Source organism: Neolamprologus brichardi, chromosome 6, assembly GCF_056152115.1.
Source record: "Neolamprologus brichardi isolate AB-2024 chromosome 6, ASM5615211v1, whole genome shotgun sequence".
NCBI lineage: Eukaryota > Metazoa > Chordata > Actinopteri > Cichliformes > Cichlidae > Neolamprologus > Neolamprologus brichardi.
In genome coordinates, this window is record NC_142109.1 from 17,211,633 (window position 1) to 17,237,560 (window position 25,928).

General features: G+C 40.2%; 2 protein-coding genes across 5 annotated transcripts in view; one reads left to right on the top strand and one right to left on the bottom strand.

Annotated features, from left to right (window-relative positions):
* Positions 1–921: 921 nt before the first annotated feature.
* Positions 922–20,034, top strand: prss12 (serine protease 12). Of its 2 annotated transcripts, none has more exons than XM_006787181.3 (13): positions 922–1,383; positions 2,370–2,508; positions 3,594–3,766; positions 3,918–4,068; positions 4,673–4,851; positions 5,785–5,926; positions 6,040–6,257; positions 9,042–9,183; positions 11,624–11,829; positions 12,438–12,516; positions 13,086–13,208; positions 16,051–16,346; positions 18,785–20,034. In XM_006787181.3, the coding sequence occupies exons 1-13, from the start codon at positions 1,050–1,052 to the stop codon at positions 19,105–19,107; spliced, it is 2,505 nt and encodes an 834-aa protein (XP_006787244.2). In that variant the 5' UTR covers positions 922–1,049; the 3' UTR covers positions 19,108–20,034. The 2 variants fall into 2 exon arrangements, with proteins under 2 accessions (XP_006787244.2, XP_035762304.2); XM_035906411.2 differs by having other exon boundaries at positions 3,921–4,068.
* Positions 20,035–22,204: 2,170 nt separating this feature from the next.
* ndst3 (N-deacetylase/N-sulfotransferase (heparan glucosaminyl) 3) overlaps positions 22,205–25,928 on the bottom strand; it is a 48,039-nt gene continuing 44,315 nt past the window's right edge. For 2 of the 3 annotated variants that reach the window (XM_006787182.3, XM_006787183.3), the window contains exon 15: positions 22,205–23,582. In XM_006787182.3, coding sequence (XP_006787245.2) covers positions 23,553–23,582 — 30 coding nt within the window. In that variant the 3' untranslated portion in view covers positions 22,205–23,552. Of the gene's footprint in view, positions 23,588–25,928 lie in introns of all 3 variants that reach the window. The other variant, XM_006787184.3, reaches the window with a different exon arrangement.

Sequence of the window (25,928 nt, forward strand, 5' to 3'; positions counted from 1 at the left end):
AATGCCTTTGTGATTGAACGGACGCAGCGTGATGATGTCACAATCGCTGATGTCTCGTGAGTCGTCTTCCAATCAGAGACGGTTAGTTCTTCTCGCTCTTCAAGCAGTAGCGTTCAGATCCCACGAGTGTTCCCGACTAATAATTTAAACACCAATCACAACAGAGAGCGCTCACGTTACCTCAAGGCGTACCAACCACTGACATGTAATGTTTTAGCAATTCCAGCTCACCTCACTGCGATGATTTCGTCGCTGACTTTGTTGGCGATAAGTTTTCATGCACTGGTTCACTGATAAGTCATTCTTAGCATTTGTTATATTTCACAATCTTTTAACTCGTGTTTTTAAACTCTTGCAGTCACAAAGGATTCAAGTTGCGATAGACACGCAGTGAAAGACAATGGAGCGTATTCATTTTTTAAAGGAGAAGATTGTGATAAAAGCAAGTGCTTCAGATAGCTCAACTGCAAGAACGCACCTCAAATTAAGCCCTTACAAATCGGCTCCAAATGACTGAATACTTATAATTCGAGCAATAAAAATAACAACAGCACGGTCTAAATTCATTAAATAAATATTTTTTTAAAAAGTAATTTTAAGTAAAAGCACAAATTTAAATACCATGCATTGTCATGTTTTATGTTATTGGAGCAAATGCCCTAATGTTTGAGAGCATTTGAATGCTGTGCGTCAGGAGGAGTTGTAGATTGTATTTTATAGAATATTTCTAAACTACTTGGTCGAGTGGGCAATGAGTAGTAAAGGGTACTGAAACATATAACACAATGCCAAAAAAAGATCTAAAAAAACATTCCTATTTGAAAATATAGGTACACTACAGTTGGTCAAATCAGTCATCTGAGGAAAATTACTTCCATTATGTAGCCCATGTTATTGAATTTTCGTTGGAGGACTGCCTTGCCTATGCAAAAAAGAAAAAGGGGTTTCATCGATCCGCAGCGTTCTCACTCTCGTCCCACGGCTGGGCGAGAGGCTGACTGGACGCGTGGAAACCCTTAGCTGATGATAGGATCCGTCATAGCCCTAACATGAATGTGCCATTTTTTGTTTTAAAAGCCGCTCTTTTGGCTGCGATCAGCACTCGCTGTTATGCCAGCAGCGTCCCTTCATTCATCCTGCCGTTCACCGACTGTGCCGGGAGTCGTGGGAAAGACGGCTTCTACCGGGGAGCGATAGACGTCACTGAGTCCGGCACCCGGTGTATGAACTGGACCGAAGTCTCCGGCTTCGACGAACGGTACCCGGGCAAAGGCATAGGCGAGCACAACCACTGTCGCAACCCGGACGGCCGAATCCGACCCTGGTGCTTTTTTAGGAACCACAGAGGCAGAGTAGACTGGGGGTACTGCGACTGTAAACAAGGTAAACACGCAGGCCTAGTAGCAGCAGCTTTATTGTGTTTTATAGGCATTAACAGCCTCGAAATTGTACAACGTGGCTACAAATATTACACCTAGAAGAAGGTGAAATCCCCAGATGAGCAGGATTCAAGACATGTTACAGCAGATAAAAGGCCAATATGAATGGAATGAACATTTTTATATGGGCTGAGAAGCTGTTGTTGTACATGTGTTTTTACAGTACTGTGCAGCTGAGTCATAGAGCATCCACCCATGGAATCATTAAAGCCTACCATACCTTTGGTTTACCAGGGTGTGAATGTAATTGTTCATATGAAAATATTTGTGTTTTCAGCTCTTCCTTTTTAAAAATCCATATGCAGCTGTATTACATTACAGTTTTGGTGTCAGTTATTGAACGTTTTAACAATTACATGCCGGTAAGTCAGGTGTTCAGATTCAGTGTGTTTACAATTGCACAAGGAAGACAGCCACAGGGTGCTCAGGCACCTATGAATATTTAGGGACATGCGATTGTGTAAGTGTGTGTTGGCATGGATGTGCACCCAGGCATTTGCTGTAAGCTTCTTACTTTACAATGTAAAGAAATCAGGTTACCCTGATGCATGCTCATACACTGAACCACTATACCTGCAAATAACAAATTTGGAAAACACATTCTTTAATATTTCACTTTTTGACATTACTGTCTTATTTTTTGTGTCTGATGTGGTGAAACATACATGAAAACATCACTGAAGCCATCTGAACAAATGGCTTCAGCGGCTCGCTTCTAAGCCAGTGATCTATGTGTGTTTTAGAGCTCGCATAGTGTCTCTTTTTCTCTCCTAACTTTGTGCCAGTTTTAGCTCCCCCCCCCCCCCCCCCCCCCCCCACACACACACACACACACACACACACTTTAAACTCAGTGTTCCCCAAAAAGATTCTTTTGCACATTACATACAGTTTTACATCTACTTTTCTCCAACCGTCTTTCCATCTCAGGCTCTGTCCGTCTGCAAGGTGGCCGCTCCAAGCTAGATGGCAGGGTGGAAGTGTACCTTGGGGGAACGTGGGGGTCCATTTGTAGCAACGACTGGGGAGACGAAGATGCTACAGTGGTCTGCAGACAGCTGGGCAAGGGGTGAGAAAGCACAAACGCGTACACATATGCTTAAATGTGCAGTATTTATTTTATCCCTCCCTCTCACATGCGTCTTTAGACAGAGGTGCAGGTTCTGTCACCATCGGCCGTTAAATTCATAACTGCTAACAGAGCTTCATTCAGGCACGCTCCTCTTTTCTGCTCGACGCTTCTTGTTTGACTCTTACATTCCAGCCCTCTATTCCCCAGAGGCACTTAAATACCTCGAGTGCCGTGCCGTTTACGTTGTTTCTCGCATACTCGTCCGTTCTCTGTTTCTGTTTCTCACATGTGCCTCTTACTGCGTCTCGTGGACTTGATTATGAGATGTTGTCATGCTTCTCAAGGGAGCCTGTAGTCAGATTGTATATAACAGCACAGTCCATAGTCAGTTGAGAAAGTGTCCTGTTCTCCCTGGAGAACAGAGAAACTCTTTGACTTATTGCACATGTTGTCACTAACACCAGCGCTGGCACACGTTCTGATACAAACACTTGCCCGGGTGTGTTTGTACTCACACAGGAGTCAATGAAAGTCCACAGCAGAAAGGAAAAAGGGCAAATGTCAGGCATATGTCATTTGGAGTGCTTGGTGATGACTTTCACATGCCTAATTATTGAAAGCTGTTGGGTGTAAGGACTACTGACGGCATTGGCCCAGAGCAACAGATTATGCATGTGCAGACAGCTCAAACTTACTGCTAGCAGGTTAATAAAGCTGCCTGCCTGTAATTTGTAACTCTTGTTATTTAATGAGATTTGGATCAGTGTCAGGTGGCATGATGGTGCTGTGTGGAGCTTGCATGTTTTCCCTGTGCCTACTTCCAGGTTATCTGGTTTCCTTTAACACTCAAAAGACATGTTAGGTTAATGACTCCTTCTAAATTGGCCATAGAGAGGATGTGAGAGCGTAGTAGCCCTGTTATGGACTGCTTCTGGCCAAGTGTGAGTCAGAATAGTCTCCAGTCAACCCGTGACCATAATTATGAAAACGGATGGAGGGATGGATGGGTCATGTCAGCTGGAGTATAAAAAAGCTTTTCAAATTACTATAACTAACATGTTCCCCTTTTGATGTTCTTCCAGATTTTCAGGTCACGCTCGAGCAGTTCCTCTGTTCCGTCCAGGCACAGCCAAGCTCCACTGGACGGCAGTCCATTGCCAAGGCAAAGAGCCAGACCTGCTCCAGTGTCCCAAGGCTACCTGGAATGGAGAGGAGTGTTCTCTGGTTGCAGCTGTTACCTGCAACCAGCAGCCAGGTAATTATAGATCTGCCATGGGAGGTTTGTGAGAATAAGTTGAAAGAAATCAAATGATCTTACAAACGACAAATTTCAATAAATATATACTTTAAAAATATACAAATAAAAAAGCAGCATACTGTGTGTTTTTTGCTTGCTCACACTTCAGCAGGTGTGTCCCTTCCCATAAGGCTGGTGGGAGGCCGGTCAAAGTCAGAGGGCAGGGTTGAGGTCCTCCATGCCGGGGAGTGGGGTTCCATCTGCGATGACCAATGGGATGACAGTGACGCAGAGGTGGTGTGTCGACAGCTGGGGCTGAGGTTAAGTCGTATTGACACACACACAAAAATGCACGCACGCACAGACACACACACACAACCACACACAATGATACAAATGTTCATATTCAAATTAGCATAAAGGAAATACACTGCCGGTGTGACACAAGTGAGAAAAAAATGTGTGGCATAAAGATACAGAAGGCAGCTGGAGATGAGTTTGTGTGGCTATCCTGCCGTCTTTCTCTCCCTCTGTCTCCAAAAGTATGACAAGTATTCTTTCTATTCAGACACACAGAAAGAGGAGCAAGCAGTAAAGAACATCTGGGGTCAGACAGTGAATCACGCTCATTGTTCCTGCTAGAATTCTAGCACCACAGAGATATGCATATTTAGCAGCACTATACAGGGAGCAAATACATCGCAATGTTTACATTTGCAGGGATGTGCGTGACAAGCAGTTTCCAGATATTAAACATGACATATAATGTGCTCACTCTGTAAATCCTCTAAATTAAAGGAGAAAAGGATACGGTATTGTATGCGCTGCATTTTGTACGTCATGTCCAATGAGCACATGTGTTTTGCATTAGTATTACTAGAGCCCAAATGTCTTAGAATTCTGCATCATTCCTTTTCTTTGTAGTGGCGTTGCAAGGGCATGGGGCCAGGCACATTTTGGCAAGGGTTCAGGCCGCTTGTGGTTGGACGAGGTGCGTTGCACAGGCAATGAGCTCACTCTGGAGCAATGTCCAAAAAGTGCATGGGGAGAACACAACTGTCTGCACTCTGAAGATGCAGGGGTCTCCTGCAATCCTCTTACAGGTAGGTCACCAAATAATCATTGTTAGGAGCAAAGACATCAAAGTGGGATACACACAGGCATGTTTATATATATAGAAATCAAAGCTTCTCACCTTATACTGGAAACATCAGGAAGTTCCCATGACCCTGAAAGATTTTGCTTTTTGCTTTTGTTGCTCTCTCTTCCCACATTTTGGACGTATCAAGCACAGGTGTAACTGATAACATTAACAACAAGAAGCACTCTGAGAGCGCAAACCTTCGCCAAGGCAGCTCAGCCTCTGGATTGTATTTGCTTTTACGGGAGTAGAAGAGGTCTGTAGTAAAAACAATTGGCCTGTTTTAGTGCCCTGTGGAAACCCATTTTAATATCCTTGAATTAATTTAGATTTTTATTACCCCCCCCCAAAAAAAATAAACTTATTCAGATCCATTGTATATGTATTCCAATTGTTATGTATTTAAAGAATTATAACCTCTTACTGTCATTTACATGAGAAAGTCATAATAAAATAATGTGATTTTTATAGTCTTACTATATCATCAGCTATATGTGTATATTTTGTCATTACAGCGGCAGTAAGAAACAGTTTTAAATAGTGCTATATAGCATTATTAACTCTTTGACCTTCATATCTAGTCAGTCTTTTGACCTTGAAGGAGTGGTCAAATGTGACATGATACTTTAAATTCTTACCAATAAATCCTTAGGCTGACCTTTGGTAACTTACATCTTGGTGCATTTGGTTCAGACAGGATTGACCAGAGCTTTTTTGTTCATTACAACATCAGTAATTACACTCTGAACGTTTACAGTGCAGTTAATAGCTGTGCTGTGCTGTTATTTCCTGCAAAACTTAAAAAAACGATAAAAGTAAAACATGTGACTTTTGGAAGAAATCTAGAAGAAATTATTTCACATTATCCCCAGTCACTCTCTCACTTTCTCTCCAGATGGTACTATTAGGTTGGTTGGGGGTGCCGGCAGCCACGAGGGACGTCTTGAAATCTTCTACCGTGGTCAGTGGGGAACGGTGTGTGACGACGGCTGGACAAACTCAAACACGCAAGTGGTGTGCCGACAGCTTGGCTACAGGTAATGTGAAGTATTTCCCACCCGTTCACACACCTTTGTATTTATTCCAAATCATTGCTCATAAATAACTTAAACATGTTTGTTCGATTGCGGATGTGTGTCTGCATGTGCAGGTTGGGAGAGACTCTCTCTCCTGGAGTGCCAGATACTCCAGTTCCACGCTTCGGGGTGGGCTTAGGTCCTATTCTGTTGGATGATGTGAGCTGCACGGGGAAAGAACCTAGTTTATTGCTGTGCAACAGGAGGGAGTGGCTGCACCACGACTGTACACACCAGGAAGATGTTAACATTGCATGCAGCCCTGAGCACAATGGAGAGGGTCTTCCAATCAGTAAGAGAATACATTAAAAGGTTATATATATGGGAGAGATGCATGGTTTTGTATGTGGTTATGTATACTGCAACTTGTATGTGACTATATATATGGCACAGTTTTTTTTGAAGCATAGTGCTAGTTGAAGCTTTAGGCTGGATTATTATAACAACATAGGAAATATATTGGGCGTGCAGGCATGCACAGTCTCTAAATCTTTCTGGACAATGTTTTAGGAAAGAGGTTGTTATGCACACATTCATACTGTTTTTTCAGAAATATAATTCAGGGCTCGTAGTTCATCATAAGAAAGAAGTGTATTTTTACATCCCCTTATAATATTTTAATGCTCTCCAGTTTTACTGATTTTAGTCCATATTAAGACTTTCAGTGTTGCTGATCAGTTGATTTTGTTTTTCCCCCTCTCATGTTTGGTTGGCCTTGGCCCAGTAGAGATTGCCATGCCAGGTCCACTGATGCCACTGATGGTGGCATCAGTGGGCCTGGCAGATATAATCTGCATGAGATATTCTGATAGATCCTTTTAGGATTAGTGGCCTAAGCAAATGTAACAAGGGAGACTAATAAATACACAAAATTATTACTCTTAGTTGCAAAAATACAAATTATAAAGGACTCTTGTATCCTGACTTTCCACTTGTAGGCCAACTTTATAATCAGGGAGAAATGGTTGTTTAATTTGATGGGTTTAGCCAAATGATTAAAACGTCTTTGTAATTTGCCTTTCCTTTCATAAAAACAGATAATGGAAGGGCAAGCTGATCTGAAATCTGTTCCTGACATGTCTGCCACAACCTGCAGGCAATTAAACCTCATCATGTGTAGAAAAACAAAGCCAGCCTTTTTCAAGAGACACAGGGAGAGGATGATATAAGCCATGCTAACTCTAGTAAGCACAGCTGTCAGTTGGGTTTTCCAGCCTTAATAACTTGGCATCATGGTAAAGTCATCATGATCAAATGACTCCACTACAGACCCTTTACCTATAAGTCCTGATGGTACAATCACATCTGCCAGGCACCAGTGCACTAGTATGGCCAACCTATCGCATAACACAAGATCTATTTCTATAGCTTCCAGACAGCAATAAAGTTCTGCAAGGGTAAGAGATGCTGGAGGGTAAAGTTTCATACATCTCTGTATGGCTCAGATGGCTCAGGTTTCAGATCATTCTGCAAATGTCACATGCACAAGTCTAATAAGTCTAGCCCATGACACAGAAAACACTGTGTTTTTTACATCCTGAGTGAGGGCAGGTTTGAAGTTTGTGTAGAGAGAGCGCATACAAAATGAAATGGCTGCTTAATTTGGTGGGTTTAGATGGCTTACATTGTTTGGCAATAGCCTCAGGGACGCTCTTACCCCACAAAAATGCAACTCAAGAATTCTGTTATTACTGTGGAGCATTTGTATGCGCGTCTGATTACGTGTTTGTGTTTGAGTGTTTACGTGTGTGAGCAAAACCCCGCTTCATCCCTCGGCATGCCGAAGACAGATCAGGCTGTGTTGTTTTTGGAAAAGGTAAAAAAGTAACCAGGCAGGCAGGATAAACCAGGCACTCAGCCTTTCACTTTAACTCTCTGTTGTGATAGATCATCACATTAAGGCTGTGTCAGAGCAGTAATGTAGCGTGTGTGCATATCTTTACTTTTATTACTCATGCTGAGGGGATATAAATATGGCTCCACATAGTCACATTGAAAAGACCTTCCCTCCTGAACAGAGCTCACTGATGTAAATCATTAAAATCCACACTAAAGCCTTTTATGTTAATGTTGGCACTTGATACAGGTTATGATTAAAACTGGGGTAATCTGAAGAAAATTATATAGGTAATGTTCACTAGTTGATTAAACACAATTCTGTGTGTGTTTGTGTGTGTGTTAAGACAGGAAGAACTGTTTGTGTTTCTCAGGATGGACAAACATTTCCTTAATTGCCAACACCAACTAAGATGTAAACATTCCCACAATTAACTCTTCCTCCATTAAATCTCACCCTTCTAAATGTCCTATGTCCCAAAAGCACAGTCATTAAGAAAATTTTGGTATTTCCTTTAATGTAATAGAGCCAGAATCATTTTATACTGAGGTTCCCTGCTTAGGAATGTTTAGACTACGAAACACAAAAAAATTATATCTCTGAAATGATCTCTTAAAGAAACACAGAAGGAAGCAAAGAAAGAAAATTCCATGAGAAAATCTTTCTTTTTTCGATCTAGGTATGTCGATTCAGTGGCAAAACAAAAAAAATCAGATTTAGCTGAAACTTGAAACTTGAAAGAATGTAAACTGATCCTGAAAATGTCTACAGACGGGAAAGACATTAGTACACACTTAAATGTGTTTGGTGTGAGTGTGTGCGTTTGTGTGTGCATTTTGGGGCATCCGTATGCTCACAACTATTAGATCAATGTAGAGCTTATACTGATTTGATTAACAGTGTGAGTGAACACTTGAAAGAAAGAACGAGAGAAAGTGTGTGTGTGTGAAAAAAACGAGATGAGAACCAGTAAAGATAAACAATCTTACACTGACACACACACACACACACAGACTGTGTTTTTGTGCAAGAAAATAGACAGGTGTTCCAGCTACTTCATTTGTAGAGGGCATGTACACACATGCTTCTATTCACTAGACAGATCAGGTTTGTTAGAGGAATGTTTGCTTCTTTGAACATTTCAAGACTCTGGGTGTTAGACATCTTCAATCAACTGAGCCAGCATGTGATCTTCATGCACTGTCAGCCTAAACTGTTGTGTGTGTATGTGTTCTTCAGGTGTACCAGTGAGACTAGTAGGAGGAGAGAGCCCTAGGGAAGGGCGTGTCGAGCTCTATCTGTCCGGTCAGTGGGGGACTGTCTGTGATGATGGATGGACTGATCATGATGCTGAGGTGGTCTGTAGGCAGTTGGGATATAGGTATGTAAGTTGGAATTGGCTAATTTCACACACACACAGCATTGATTCACTAGCTCATTATGTCCCAACCAATCCTTTGATTGACAGTATGTCAGAAAATAATAAAACTGGTTAAAAAGAAAAAAGTGCAAGCACTTATGGACAGGATCAGCATTTTGAAACAGAGGTACTGTGAAGTGTTTGAGAAAAGCTTAGCTGAAAGTTGTAGAAATGCAATGTGATCTCCTCGTACATTATACTCACTTAAGTGAATCCAGACTGAATCTACTCGGTTTGCAAAATCCATCACCCCATCACTCATTTCTTCATCTCACAATCCTTACCTGCTTCCATGTTGCCACTTCACTCTTCATCACACGTCTGAAATGCTCAAGTTTATTTACAGTTGTTTTTTTTTTAAAAAAAGCTACAGTGGATTATAAATCATAAAAAATGACTGCATTTCATTATTTATTCATTTTCTTTCTTTGATTGTAGTTGTTAAGATGTTTTGGTATGAGCTTTTCATGGTGACCTTTCTGTTACCTTTACAAAAATAAACATTTGATTTAAAACACAGGCTAATGATGCAAAAGTCACGTTTGAAGTCTCGGATATGTTTCCTGGCACTGAACAGCTTGTCCAGAGGCCTCCTTTTCATTTTCTTATGAGACGCCTTTTTGTTTTCAAGGACAATGACAATGAGATGACAAGGGAAAACCTTACTATAACAAACTGTCTTATTTCCTTTCTCATCACTCCTCAGCAAAAGATATTCATGCCTTAGTCACCAAGTTTTCTGTGACACATCTGTTTGCAGATGAAAGCCACATCTGGAATGCATAAATGTTAGAGAGTTAGTGGAAAGTGTGTTAAAGGCATGTAAAGCCATGTTGGAATTATCATTCTGTCTCATACGGGATGTAGTGAATGGTCTGCAAGGGTTGTAGGTTGCTCTGCTGGTGATAAAAATATACACATATATGTATATGTACACAACTATACAGATTACCCCGCCTCCCACTCAATGGCAGCTGGGATAGGCTCCAAACTCCAACAAACCTGAATTGGATGAGCAGAAAAGATGGATGTATGGATGGTTTTTTCCACAGCTTTGTCATGCACAAATGCGGAAGTCTTGTGGCAGAGACATGGCTCTTGTCAACAACTCAGCAAGAGTACTTGCTAACAAAGATTGTCCTAATATCAAAAGCTTCACTTCCAATAATATAAATTGAGAAAAAAATGTTCTTTAGCTAATGGGTACATTTACAATGGGGCTGAACGCAAGGAATATTAATGGAAGCACATGAAATATGATGCCTGAGAAAACACTTGGCCCTCCTTTCCAACTTGAGTGGTTTATAGCCAAAGCAGCTCTTTTTTTTCAACTGTTATTGTACGTTAACCGCGGGTTGCCTCGGAGATACACCAAGCCAGCATGATGTCAGTCTTTAGGCGTTGCTCCAAGCAACTCGGAGGGTCACTTTCTACATACATTGTCTAGGGAGCTATTGAGCACACAGATACAACATTAGATGAGTAAGTAAGAGACACAAGGTTCCCAGTGGATAACGAGACCTGTCCCCCAACATACTCCAGGGATGCAACATAAGACCTTCTCTTTCTGTTATCTATCAGTCTTAATTAAATTCACAGTTACAGTCTGTACCTACACAAGTTCATCCTACAGGCCAGTGTGTGTTAGGTCTTTGCTAATTTAAGTCAGGGGTGAGATAATGGTGCAAAGTTTTGCAATCCTTTGTCAACCTGGTTTGCGTCACATTCTGAGAAGGTCAAATGTTAACATCTAAACCAATTTGTTGTTTGTCACCGCCTTCACTTACGCACCTAAACAGGTCTATGTCACAACAAATAATGTTCAACTCTTATTTATAGACATTTGTAAATGGAATTTTGAAAAAAGCCTCATCACTCACGTCAGTCAGTTCGTCTGACTTGTTACAGCTGAAAGGTAAACAAAAGACGTCTGTTCTGCATGCGCCGCACATTCAAAATTTCCTTAGAATGTTACACAACAGACTTTGCTCCATTTCAAATGCCAACAGAAGCTCATTGTCAGAGTTTTCCATTGTTGCTGCTTGTGCAAAAACAAGTGCAGAGCTCCAGTGCAGTTCCATATTTAGTATAATTCTTTTATTTTACATCAATATATTTTAAATTGCTGTGGCCATAATAGAACTTTATATCTGTCAGGTCCACTGATGGTGGGCACTAACTCTTCTTCGGAACTACCATCAGATCTCCCACGTTATCTAAATATTTTTACTAAGACTTACTTTTTTACTTAATTTGTGCCACTTAATTTTTCCCTCTGATCATAAAGAACATGTGTTTCTCAGAATGTGTTACTTTTTGGACAGTTCTGCCTGTTCTTGTGTTTGTTTTCTATAATTGAGAAAGCGATGTAGTGAAATGCGTATACGTCTGTCCTCTCAAGTGGCGTGGCAAAGGCCCGCGTGATGGCATACTTCGGTGAAGGGACGGGGCCCATCCACGTGGACAATGTAAAGTGCACTGGTGAAGAGCTTTCTTTAGCTGATTGTATCAAAGATGTTCCAGGAACACACAACTGCCGCCACAGCGAGGACGCTGGGGTCATATGCGACTACGGAGCTCCGCAGCCCAGCTACAAAGTGGTGAAAGGTCAGTCAGTTAGTCAGGACCTGCTTTTCACTTTATAACTCTGAAAATAAATAGAGCTTCTATTATTCATCTGGAAACTATACTGTGTTTAGCAAACACTTCCAAAATGTTATACACACCAGAAAACTCAAAAGATATAAATGGCTGAAGAAAGGACCAGCGTAAGAGTTTAAGCAGAAAGTGTGGGACTTCGATGACTGTGTGTATCCAGATGGTAAAATGAAGAGTTTTACAGTATTATTGCTTCATCCTGTCAGCGACACGTCAGGGCAGACGCACACAATGCATTACCATTACCTGCACATGTTCTGATGCTTTGCCATCATGCTGAACCATTTCTCACATAACCAGTGCAGGACTGTATTTTGTCTCGTTTTGCATGTAGTTTTGGACATCACATAGACACAAACAGTGAAAGGAATCACTTTATTTATTTGTTAATTGAATTCAGGTTCATATTATAGTAGGAAAAGAAGAATTATGCTTTTGACCAGACTAAACATTTAATAAAACCAACAGTGGAGCTGAGATGTATGGTTTAGCAATCATCACCCTCCCACAGGCTCTCAAATATACACAACCACTGGTCCCTCTTTTGTCTCTGTCAGATCCTGTGGACTCAATTTGCGGTCTGCGGCTCATACACACTCGCCAGAGGAGAATCATAGGAGGAGAAAACTCTCTGAGGTAAGTTGGCAGGGAAAGCAGGGATTAATACCAGCATGGAAAAATCCTGTCAGAGATATAGAGTAAAGAATAATGGCCACATTTTCATGCAAATCTTAGATGGAAAACAGCTGATCTGAGGGCTATAGGCAAAGAAAACTGTGTGTGCAGACAAACATCAAGATACATTGTGTGGGGACGCATGTTTTAAAACAAAGCAGGTCCATACACAGCACTGTGAAACAGTATTGAGCCATCCCTTATTTCATTTTATTTAACTAAGAAAATGGGAAATCCACCTCTCTTTTTTGGATGTCAGCTGCCTTTTGGTTCTATACTCTATCGAGATGATCCCACGCTTCATTAATGGTGAACGTCCTGGACTTGTCCAGTATTCTTAATTTGTTTAAGAGCACACACCATGCCAAGATGTGCCACGTTTTCAGTCAATAGCTCTTTGTTTTTGTAAAAATACAATTTTACCTTTAAGTTATTCAAAGTATGTGTTTATTTGATGTTTTTGTCATGAGCTGCTAGTAAGAAAGTGCCTAAAGATACAATTTAAAATTCTTTGGCTGTTTTCTTTGTAGGGGTGGCTGGCCATGGCAGGCTGCTATCCGTTTGCGAGGATCTCGAGTAGATGGGAGGTTGGTTTGTGGAGCAACTCTCATTGACACCTGTTGGGTCCTCACTTCGGCACACTGCTTCAAAAGGTCAAAAACACACATCCGCTATTACACAAATACACTGACTTTTTTCATATCGCACATATTAGACTTTTGAAGTGGAAATGTGGATTGTGCTTACACATATATTTTGCTAAGTCTTATAAGTGTTTTGCATAAAGTAGGATATTTGAATTCACCCCAAAGCAGCTCGACAATGTGTGCGCATGCACAAGACTGATGAAGGGCTGAGAACTGAACATTTGAGCGTTATTCAGTGCTGGTTTGGCTGTGGTTATGGTGCAGGTGGCAGGAAGAAAGGCAATTGCTTCATCTCAACTTCATCTGGACTAGAGGCCTCCACATGATGCCACAAACCGAAAATCTATCACCTAACGCATACAGTAGAGAAGGCAGTGGAAAAACAAATAGTCCACATTAAATGTTTACACAGTACATGTTGGATTGTCAGGCTTTATTTTACTGATAATATATTTTGGTTGTTACTGGGTTTTAGTTCCAGTGGTGGGGTTTGGTGGGAGAACCACAGCCCCGTAAAGACCCCAGAAGGTCCATGACTATAAATCCAAGTGTTTCCACATTTCAGAGAGGAAGAAGTCTTTCACTAAATCTTTCCCAGTGCCGTTTCCTGAGCCATTTCCAGACCACTTTAGCTGTCAGAGGCTGTATATGCAAGAACTCCTCTCTTCTGTGAAAGTGCTACTTTCAGCTACTTCGAAACGATACACAGGAAGTACTCCAAATTAACTATACTTACTTACAGGAGGTAGATTTAGGTAGTAGTGATTACTTGGTGATTAGTAAATCACCAGGGTAAGATTAAACTGACGACTGTTATACTTGCTCAAAAGCTGCATTGTAAGCCTTGTGGAACCTTCGACAGTTATCCTCAAACATAATGCTTTAATTGTTCTTGCGCTGCAAGAGAACATTTTTCATAGTTTTTGTGTGGCTGCCGTTTTACTGATTCAGACAGCCAGAGCTGCTTAAGAAACAACCTAAAGGAACTCACCTTTTTAACTTGCGAGGTGGGGCTGTCATGGAAGACTGATGAATGAGAGCCAAGTTTATCTAATATTAGCATCTCATTATTAGCCTATTCCTTGAACAGTACAGCTTCTTGACGTGTTTTCACTGCAATTTTAAGGCTAATCTGTATTTCATGAAGTCTAAACTGCAGTCACCTGAAGGCACTTTTCATTGTGAAAGTCATCACAGGTGTGAAAGTCTTTTGTGCTGTTTTGTGTTGCACTCGCTGTTTAACCTTTGCGAGTCTTTGTGCATTTATGGTGTGACCTACAGGCCATAAATGCACATATGGGCACAGAAACCAGAATAGAACAGTTCCGCCCTGCAGGTCTCACCGTTGCCACAAGCACCCAGTTCTGCTATTTATGACTTCAATAGTGACAGTCGGTCATCTTAATTCCCTGATATCGGTTTTCAATGTCTCAAGCTGCTGGCCTCGGTTATGACAGCTATGAAAAGAAATTTGCTGTATGCGAGCCAGAGGACATAGACTTGTGAAGACTTCCGACTTCACGGTGTCGCCTTTCATCAAGTATACTCCAAAATAGAGCGATAAACAAGCACAAAGTTACACACAGCAACAAGCAACGTAATACTATGCGGCCCTTTTAGGTCAGAGAAATTAGATGAGCAACTTGGTGTATTCACTTATGTTCGCTCGATTTTGCATACAAGTACAGATGGCTTAAATATGAAATAAGTGCAGCTGTTCAACCTTAGTAGCATGACCATGTTGTTTGATTCTCTGCAATGCCCTTAGTATGTTTATGAAAAATGGTCTCATCTTATTGCAGCCAACACATAAACCAATTATTTTCTTGTAGCTGTACAGCTGCAGGTGTGCCAACAATAATATTACACACAGATTTTAGCAGTGTCCAGTGACTGTGTGCTTGTGAAGATTTACGTAGTCAAAAGGCTCGTCAGCAGTGTCTCTGCTCTGCCAGGGACCTGGTAGCATTCCCAGGTCAGGCGATCTTTCCGGAAAGACTGCACCATATGTAACGAGACACGGAGACTTGGCTCCTTCTTTAACTCTTCTTCATTTACCTGTTTCTTTGCACTCTGGTGCACCTTTCTATGTCCCTCCCTTTCCATTTCAAAGACACCAGACAACAAAGAATTAAATTGAATGTGTGAAAAATGCTGGTATGTCATGCTATGAGTCAGATAATCACAGCTTTGCACGGATGGAGTGACAGATTTGCTGTCACTCTTGTCTTTAGTCATACTCTGTTTGTTTAGACCAAGGGGAGGCAACTCCGGGCCTCGAGTGCCGGTGTCCTGCAGGTTTTAGATCGCACTCTGGGTTAACACACCTGAATCAAATGATTAGTTCATTACCAGGCCTCTGGAGAACTTCAAGAAATGCTGTGGAGTCATTTAGCCCTTTAAATCAGCTGTGATGGATCATGGACACATCTAAAACCTCCAGGACACCAGCACTCGAGGCCTGGAGTTGCCTACCCTTGGTTTAGACCTTAGTACAAGCATTTATGAGATAGATGAGATTTTTGCATGAATATTTTGTGCTGGATTGTTCCTCCCAACATTTAAACATACTTTTCAGATGTTTTGTGAATGTTGCTGAGAGAATAGTATTGTCTATTTGTACTGAAACCTGAAAGTCAGAGCCAGTCACTTTAGAGGATTGTACAGCTTTGTGAGCTTTGTGCATGCATGCATTTTAAGCTCTTCTACCATAACTCATAAAACTACTGTGTCTATATATAGATATATATAGATGATATATATATATGTGTGTAGATAGATAGATAGATAGATAGACATATACATACATAATATGTATATACACATATATATCTACAATTCTCTGCAGGTATGGAAACAGCACCAAGCAGTATAAAGTTAGAGTGGGAGATTACCACTCCCTCGTCCCTGAGGAATATGAAGAGGAGTATGGTGTCGATCAAATTGTCCTCCATCCAAGCTACCACACCCATAGCAATGATTACGACCTGGCCCTGGTTCATCTGTCACAGGGGGCAGTGGACAAGATGCCAGGAGAGTGTGTGTCATTCAGCCGTCATATCCTTCCCGCCTGCCTGCCCGTGAGGAAAGAGCGAGTGCTCAAACAAGCCAGCAACTGTCACATTACCGGCTGGGGCGACACAGGTGAGGGTGTGTATGTGTATTTGAGTTTTGAGTGGATAGCCTGGGGTGCATAACCTGAATTCACAAAACATTATGCAATGTTACGCAAAATACCCATTAATCTTCATTCATAACTCTTTAACGCCACAGGGCCACAGTATTGTAGTGATTCCAAGAGGTCAAATGCACTGCAACTTAAAATAACACCAGCAAATACAAAAACGCTGCAACAGCACACAAAACACAACAGAAGTTGAATAAATCACAGTAGAAGAAAAAAAATCTCTTAAACCACAACAGGGTTTTTCTGGGGAGGCGATATCATGATGGACCAGCTGTGGAAGTGACAAAAACCAAATGATGAGATTTTCGGACCAAGTTCGAAACACTCAAAAAAGTGGAGGATTCATCTGTGGGAGATATGAGGGAGGAAAAAGATGGAGGCAATGTGTGTTTTAATCACATGCTTCATTTCATATTGTACATATGTGTTTGCTGTTAGCTTGCCACTTTTTGAGCTGGTCCATCACGTTATTGTCTCCCTCTCCATTTTGTTTTATGGTTTTGTTATTTATTTCTAAATAACACAACAAAAACAAAGCAAATATTTATTCTATTTGCTGGTGTTTTCTTACATTGTTGTTTAACTGTTAATTGTTCATTTTAATTGTTAACTGAATAGTTTGTCACAATTACTTCTGCTGTCAAAAAACGTATTTAAAAACTAAAAGAGACCTCCAGATGCCCCTCAGTGTTAAAAAAAAAAACCCTCAACAGTAAGGCGATAAAGGGAAACAAGTGCACCCAAAGGGTTGTTTCTGTATTCAGTTAAGGGTGATTCTCCAAAGAGCAGAAAAATTCTATTCTCAATTGAATGTGTTTTTAAAGGTCACCTGCAAAGCCAGATGAAGTAAAGACGAGTCCGTCATCAGTGTTGTAAATTGTACTTGTTTGACTTCATTTTCTGTCTCTGTCCATACACCTGACCATATGCGCACATGCACATCTGTTAGTGATATTTAAATTACACGCTGATGTCATTAATCACAGTGAGTCAAAAGAACACAGGACACGGTCAAGCTAGAACACACACTCCCTAAGATCCGAGCGTGTTTCACACATGGATTCTAAGTAGTGGACTGTACGTGTGATAGAACATTGATGTTTGTGGAAAAGAGCGTTTTTATTAGCTTATTTAAGTGAGGCAATGCAGGCTATTCAGAGGGTGTGAGGACATGTGTGCTCAGTACAGCTGTTAGTGCCCCTCTGATATCACACACGCAAGCAAATTTTACACGTCTGCCATCCTAAGCTGCCTTGGATAGTTAGCAGTACTATGTGGCATTGGAGAGCATCAGAGAAAGAAACCACTCACAACTCCAGAGCTCTGAGCTGCAGAGTTCAGGGTGGCTGTAGCTCAGCTGGTAGAGCAGGTTCATCAGAGTATGAATGTGTGTGAATGTCAGTTAGAAAGCACCTAGGAAAAATGTGCTTGTGCGAATGGGTGTGAATGGGTGAATGCACAAGTTGTATAAAGCGCTTTGAGTGCTCAGAAGAGTAAAAAAGCGCTATATAAGAACCAGTCCATTAGTTTGGTTGTTTGTCCCAGCGACACAATTGTAGAAATCTACGGGTTGCTGTGGTCGCAGTTCTTTTTGCTTCAATGCAAAAATGGGTTGCTGCTTGTTGTTTGGCCTTTAGGAGGCTTTGTATGCTGTAAAAGGTGTAAAAAGGCTGTTTTTTTTTTTAAAAAAAGAGACGCAGCGTGGGACCCATGTGGAATAAAGAAAGCCACAAAGCTCGAAACTGACTTGTCTCCAAGTTCCCCTTCATACTGGCCAGTCAAGTTTCAGAAATTTTAACTTGACTGGCAAAAGTGATACTCGTGTGAAACACTGCTTCATAATCACAAGGATTAAAGGCTGTCTGGCACTGTGATCTAAATGTTTAAAACAGCATGCTACCATGTGATAATATTACTCAACGGAGTAAACATTTAACAGCTCAACATCATGTTGAGCCATGCAAACTTTATATTTACGTTTTGCACTAACCACATGCAGTCATGTGTTCTAGGTCATGTTTTGTGTCTAAGTTGAGGGATAAACAGAAATTCTCGATGATGGCACTAAATGAGAATTCACTGTGAATAATCGTCATAAACACATCGTTTTTGTATGTTTGCCTCACTTTCCTTGAAATCCAATCATGATCGCACACACAATCTATCCAAATTTAATCTCACAACCCACACATCATACAGCATGTAGCAGCTGCTGTCAGTCAGAGTTAAAAGCTGAATCTGTGTCTGAGAGCCATGAGATGCTGATGTTGCCGAAGATGCAGAAGAAAGTGCAGTTTTTCCTCCTGCTGCCCATCGAAACCTTGTTCTCTTTCTGTGGAGCATAAATTCAGGCGCACCTTTGAAACCTGCTGTTCTCTGCTCTCTCCTTTTCCAGGCCGTTCATACTCCAAGACCTTGCAGCAGGCTCCTCTGTCTCTGTTTCCACGCCGCCATTGCCAGGAGCATTTTCACACAGCCTTCACAAGCCGCATGCTCTGTGCCGGCAGCATCCACTCAGAAAGGCGTGTGGACAGTTGCCGTGGAGACAGTGGAGGTCCATTGGTGTGTGAGCGCCCAGGAGGGGGTTGGGTCGTTTACGGGGTCACATCCTGGGGTCATGCCTGCAGGACACAGCAGTCCCCCGGTGTCTACACCAAAGTCTCCGCATTTAGCTCCTGGATACGCAAAGTAATTGGACGCGATGAAAAAAAGAAGTAATAAATTGAAAACAACGGTCTAAATCAAGAGGATTCATTTTCAGCCAGCTACTTGCATAAAAGGATATTTCAGTTACGAATACTTAATGTCATTCTTAATAATCCTGTGAGGTATATCACAATCTGACCTTTAGTGACATAAAGACAATGTTGGACTTTATTGTATTTTGTTTTTTGTCAAGGGAAATTATTCTTTAGCACTTATTTTACTAATTTAACATTTTTATGAGGTTTTCATTTCAAATGGTATATACTGTAAGCTAAGCATCTCTTTGTTTATGTAGCATCACATGCAGCCCTTGATTATTGTTTTTTAAACTGTGTTTTCTGTGCTCGCTTTCGTTATGAAGTTATACCTTGTGACTTATGTCATGAAATATGCTATTAAAACGTTGAAAAGGGACCACTGTGTTAGAACAAGCATACTGTAAATGTGCATGTACTCATGCTGAAACAGTATGTAATAGCACAATATTGCATACTTGCACTACGAAATCCTTTTTGGTACTTAATGCATGACATCTAGTGCTTCTGTGTTAAGTATTTTAGTCATATTGTCAAAGTGAAATATGATTTTTTTAACCTCATTTAATACTTGTTTGTGTAACGTTTTTGTGTGATTTCAGGTCTTGGTAATTCTCAGGCTTTTGCAATTGCTATCCAGTCAGTATTTGTCCTTGACTTAGCACTATGTGACGTATGCAGAAAAAGGAAGGGGCGTAAGTCCTTCTGATTTAAAGCACAAAGCATTTTTGAAGTGTTGATCTATCACAGTGACTCAAAGGTCTTGGTCAGATAATTGAGGATTGTCATGCTTCTAACAACAGTGAAAGGAGACAATCTGTTACACTTGAAAAAAAAAAACACCCACTGCCTCCTTATTGTTAAGTGATAAATGACCGTGTTTTTTGTCTCAACATTTCTGGGTAAGCACAAATTTTGATAAAATTTATATTAAAAAAAAATCTGAGTTTGTGTTTTTAATTTAGATGCCAACATATGTGCACAGTGTTCATATTTTATTTTTGAAGTAAAAAAAAAACCCCAACGCATTCACGTCACTTTATACGACATGTCTGGTCTTTCCACCACACCTAATAGGTCACAGCTGCTGAAACAACAGAGCTCTTTCAGGGTTTTTGTTTTTACTGCAAAGTGTCAAAGCAAGCATCCCCTTGTCAGATGATGTGTATGCACACCCACTGGAAAACAATGCCACTGGTATGTCGCAAAGTGTTTGCGGGAACTCCAGCCGGAACTCCTGATTTATGAGAAAAGGTGTAGAAGTTGTTGTGAATGCAAAACCAGCATTTCGTGTTTCTCCATGTTCTTCAAAATGTTTTAAAAGGTTACTTGAGGTTACTCAAGTATCTCATCATACTTTTTCAGCATGAGTAAATGCAACTTTGCTTTCACATGAGACAGTATACACTATAAAACTGTAGTGGTGGGGTTTTGGTTTTTGTATCTAATCCTGCTTTCTCATGTATCCAGAAGTATACGCCTCCCTCACGAATTAGTATCTCGACAAATTCCTACTTTCAACATACAACAAGAACACTCGTATTTTAAAATAAAAAAATTTTTGGCAAAGTTTTGGAAAATTTTTAAGCTCTACAAACAAAGAATACTACACTCCTGTAAGTTCATGCTCACTTCTGTGCCTAAAGGCACATTGTAAGAAATGGTAAAATATACTTAATTTATCCCAAAAGGTTGGGATTAAACGTTAACATTATTTTAAATTTGCTATCACCTGCTGATCAGCAGGGAAAGAGGTGCCGTTTTCAGAGCTCTAAGTCTGACAGCCCCCTCTTGTGGTCATTATTTGACATTGCAAAGTTATAAAACTAGTCTTGTGTTGAATTCGGAAATGCTTTAATTCTTCATGTCAAGATGCTGAAAAACATTCCTCAGTGTTTTGGTCCATATTGACATGGTCATGCATCACAGAGTTGCTGCAGATTTGTTGGCTGCACATCCATGATAAGTATCGAATGTTCCACCACATCCCAAATGTGACTATCAAGACCATTTGAGTACAGTGAGCTCATTGGCATGTTCAACAAACCAGTTTAAGATCATCTGAGCTTTGTGGCATGGTTGGTTATCCTGCTGGAAGCAACCATCAGTAGATGTATGCATTGTGGTCATACCCCCACATCACCAGCCTGCACCACCAATAGAAGGTAGGATGAATTTATACTTTCTTGTCTGCTCCAAATTCTGACCCTAACGTTGAATGTTGCAGCAGATACCAAGACTCATTAGATCCTTTTTCCAATTTTCTGTTATCCAAGTGAACCCATATGAATTGTAGCCTCACTTTTCTGTTTTTATCTAGCAAGAGTGGTGTGGTCTTCTGCTGCTGTAGCCCATCATTTCAAGGTTCAACATGTTGATGTCTTCTGCGTGCCTTACTTGTAAAAATGTTGTTATTTGAGCTGCTACTCAGTAATGACCTCGAGCATCAACTATTACTTCATATTTTCTGAAATATTCTCTGTAAACCTTAGAAATGTTTACTGGGAAAATCCATGATAATCAGCAGTTTCTGAAATACTTTGACGAGCCTGTCTGGCACCAATAACCATACCATGTTCAAAGTCACGTAAACCCCCCCTCCCCAATTGTGATGCTTGAGTGAAACTTCAGCAGGTTGTCTTGACTTGTTTCCGTGCAAGGATGCATGCCATATTGCCATGTGATTGGCGGCTCTGATGTTTGTTTGAAGGAGCAGCTGAACAGTGGTCCCTTATACAGTGGATAGTGAGTGTAAACACACACACACATTGTAATAATCAAAGGTTTAAACAGCTCTCAAAATGTCATTCAACAACATTTATGGTTTCGTGGCTTGGATGATATTCAAGCCCCCCCTTGCTATTTCATTTATATTTATATTACACCAAGATACTATGTCACAACTAAAAGTCACTGACTCAAAACCTCCTTCCAAGTGGACTAAAGATTAAGGATTCAGGTCTCTTCTTTAATTTCCATTCATCTGTTATAGCCTGTATATGTTGTATATTAATATTTGCAAAAAATAAAATAATAAAATAAAATAAAATCAGTAACATCAAAAGTAAAATATCGATCTCATAACAATAAAAAAATAAAAAGTGTTAGCAAGTATGCAAAGCAGAAAAGTATTGTTGTATTGATTAAATGTTCTCTGATACAATACCAGATGCACTGCATACTTCCATCATGTCATTTTCACTTACCTTAGAAGAGTAGAAACAGCATAGTGTAAGTTCACAAATGTGGTTTCAGGTATGATCCCGCATTTAGGTAATACAATAATATAATACTCGTTAAAAAATATCAGCTGTCAGTCATATCCATTTCTTTAATTTTGGTTTTTGTGTTTGACATTTAGGGATTTTGCATTCAAACTGAAGCTAAAGAACAGAGGCCACTGCTTTTAAAAGGGGGAAGAAAAAGTCAAGTTGAGACTTAATTGAGACACCGACAAAACAAAAACTGCCTGCAGTTAGCATAGCTACTTTAACTGTCATAGCCACTAGGCTGACTTCCACCCACAAACTCGTATCTCCTCAGAGCTGAAATCATCAGCACTCATTCTTTGCTTAATGGACACAATGTTCCCCTGGATGTCTTGTCACAGTAAAATAATGAGCAGGCAATTCTTTTTGCTTCAGTGACTCATGTACAGTCCAAACTTTCCCACTAAAGCCACAAGTGACATCTCTAAGGGTTAACAAAGCTACCAGATCTACCAAAAACTAGCTGTACTTAAAAAAAGAAAGAAAAATCACAAAAAATGAGAACCTATCATGGAAAGTAACAGTTTTTCTCTCACCCTGAGTCTATGCATGTGTCCTCCTTGCTTTCTTTCTTTCATTAAAACAGAAAACTTTAAAAAAAAAAAAAAAAAAAAAAGGTAAAAAGAGACCTTATAGCATGTGTTTTTGTATTGGAGATACATAGAGCAGAACATAGTGCAAACTCATGTCTATGAGAACCACGCACAGCTGACCAGCGCTGTTCTGGCAACATAATTTAAGGTGATAATAAAATAAAAATTATTGATCACTGAATTTACTGCAGGTGTGCACGAGAATTCACCGGAACAGGGTTTGGGCATCAAAGACTTTCCAAATTCTCTTTGTCCCCCACAGTTTGCGTCACTGTTGTCATGTGGTTCTTTCCTTTAGTCCCATTTTCTTCAGAGCTGTCTATTCACCTGACAGATCCATCCACCCACCCATCTACCCATTCATCCAAGAGTTCTGTATCAGCTCACAAAGTTTCTTTGCGCTTTCATTACTTCTGGTCCCTTCAGCAGGGTCACAGCTCTTCGGTGAACCAAGGCGCTCCGTCCTCGCTTTCACCTCAGGGTGCACTAAAAGGCCACAGACAGTGCATCTGAAGGTCAGGTGCTCCTGGTTGCTTTCCTGGTCCCTGACCCCAAGACTTTTAACCATGGCTCATGGATGCAAAGGTTATCTAACCTTCAGGAAGCAGCAAAGGGAGAGGGAGGGGATTCAGAGGGAAATGCAGAGACAAGGGAAAGAAATGGGATAAAGTAATTTAATTGCACTTTGTTGATTTATTGATCTAAATGCTAACCATGTTAATAGAATGGGAGCATGATGTGAATGCTGTCAGTGGACTGGAAAACTTATATGTCATGTGGCTGACTGCCTTTGACTCATAAACCGTGATAAAATGCAGCACATTCAAGTGTGCCAAAAAAAGAGAACAACAACATTATGAAGCTTCGTGTATCTTCTATGCTTTGAATATCTATTGGATTGATTTGGGGTTTTTTCAGCAGGGCAACGTCACAAACCGTGACACACACTCAGCATTTTTATTGCACTGCATTGTTCATTACCAGGGGTGGAAAGTAACAAAGTACAAATACTTCGTTACTGCACTTAAGTGCAATTTTTTGGTATCTGTATTTAACTTGAGAAGTTTTTTTTGTCAACTTATTCCTTTTGCTCCCTACATTTTAAACAAATATCTGTACTTTCAACTCATTACTCATTACTTTTGCTTTAACGCTTTCGGGGGGAGTTATTGTTTTATCACTGCGAGTACTCAATTACTTTTTTATTTGAGTAAAGAACTTGAATCAGTGCTTCAACTTTTAGTAGAGTATTTTTTAACAGTAGTATTTATACTTCTACATAAGTACAGAATGTCTGTATTTTTTCGAGCCATGCATAAAAACACAATTTATTAAATTTAACAGCGGTAGAAGTTAGCAGGAAGTTAGCTCGCTAGTTTTCACCTAAACATAATATATCATGTTCTGACTGAGGGGTTTCTGAAAAAATTAAAACGTACAGCTCTGCTATCACAGAGAACATAAATGAAGACTAAACTGCAGTGACGCTTTGTAGGGTTACTGAAGTTGGGGTAGCTGGTATACAATGATGTACTACATGATCGCTAGCGACATAGCTATGTTAGCATAACATAAAAACAGTGAAGCTGGATGAACGCTAACTTTTTTCCACAAGTTAACGTGAGGGTCCCCGATGGTTAGAGAGTAATGTAATCGCATGGCAGGATCCTGTAAACAGACTAAACTTCTGTCAGCAGAACAACTGAGATAATCAAATCCACAATACGAGGTTAGTCATTAATATACTGTTGCATTGCCTTGGCTGTAGTTACATCATAAGGTTTTAAAAACTGAGCTTTAAAATTAATAGCTGTAATAAAAACCGAGAGAGGCCGACAGGGATCGCTGACTGTTTTTAGGGGCTTGTTGAGATTAAATAGAACAAGATGCAAAGCATTAAACCATGTTAAAAACACAACAGCCTTAGTAGTTAGGCCTGGAAGCAGGTTTCATGTCATCACTTAGAGACCGGATTATACTGAGCATCTGATAGTTGTTTTAACTACATTCTGCAGGCCATTTTAAATTCTGTTTTGTTTGATCGATATTTAATATTCACAATTATTCAACTTTATTGTATTTATACTGATTCCAGGTAAATTTTTATCTTGTTATTATTTTGTTTGGTCATGTTGTGTTCCGTTTTATTGATCTTATTTAAGCTCGTTGTCATATTTGTGTATACCTTAAGTATAACTGCTGTACTCAAGGTGTTTCCCACCTTTGAGATGAAAAAAGTATGTCTTTTGTTAAACGGGGGTTGTGACAACATTTTCCCCCAAAATATATTACAACTGGTTATATAAGTTTGTGCTGAGTTCTGTCTTGTTGAAATCATTGATGACCGTTGATTGCTTTCAGCACTATCACCTCTAAACATACTCGAAAGCCAGGAGGTAAGACTCATTTTGAAAAGAAATGTGTAAAACTGCTCATTGGCAAGATTGCCCTGCAATTATAAACTCAATTACTTTGGTGTTGTATAAATGGGCATGAGGGAAGTTTTTATCAGAAGAAAAGGGTGTAAAACTTTTGATGATACATCTGAAAACTCAAAATTTATGCCCTACTTCACTTTTTTCAAAGCCATCCAGTGACCAGATCGGAGGTTTTGCCTTGCTAATTCTGGCCTCCAGGCCTTATGTTTGCCTAAAAATCCCCTGTTTAAAACTGGGCTAGTGTGGATATTTATATGCAATATTTACATATTATTCTGACTCAGGTTTATACTCAAGTTTTCGTATCATCATTAAGTTGTAAATGATGAGCAGAGGACAAACAAAACTGTGACTGGCAGACTAAATGTACAACCATGTTACAACAATTTAGTTTTAGTTTGTTTGATTAACCCCAACATTAACAATTCTGCCTACACAGAATCCAGTGAATCATTGTCTTGAATAGTTTTCTAAACATGGAAGCTCAATAAAGTTAAC

Coding starts and splice junctions, on each gene's coding strand:
- prss12 (XM_006787181.3), top strand. CDS start 1,050: ATGAATGTGCCATTTTTTGTTTTAAAAGCCGCTCTTTTGGCTGCGATC. Junction 1,384..2,369: donor GTACTGCGACTGTAAACAAG/GTAAACACGCAG, acceptor TTTCCATCTCAG/GCTCTGTCCGTCTGCAAGGT. Junction 2,509..3,593: donor TGCAGACAGCTGGGCAAGGG/GTGAGAAAGCAC, acceptor ATGTTCTTCCAG/ATTTTCAGGTCACGCTCGAG.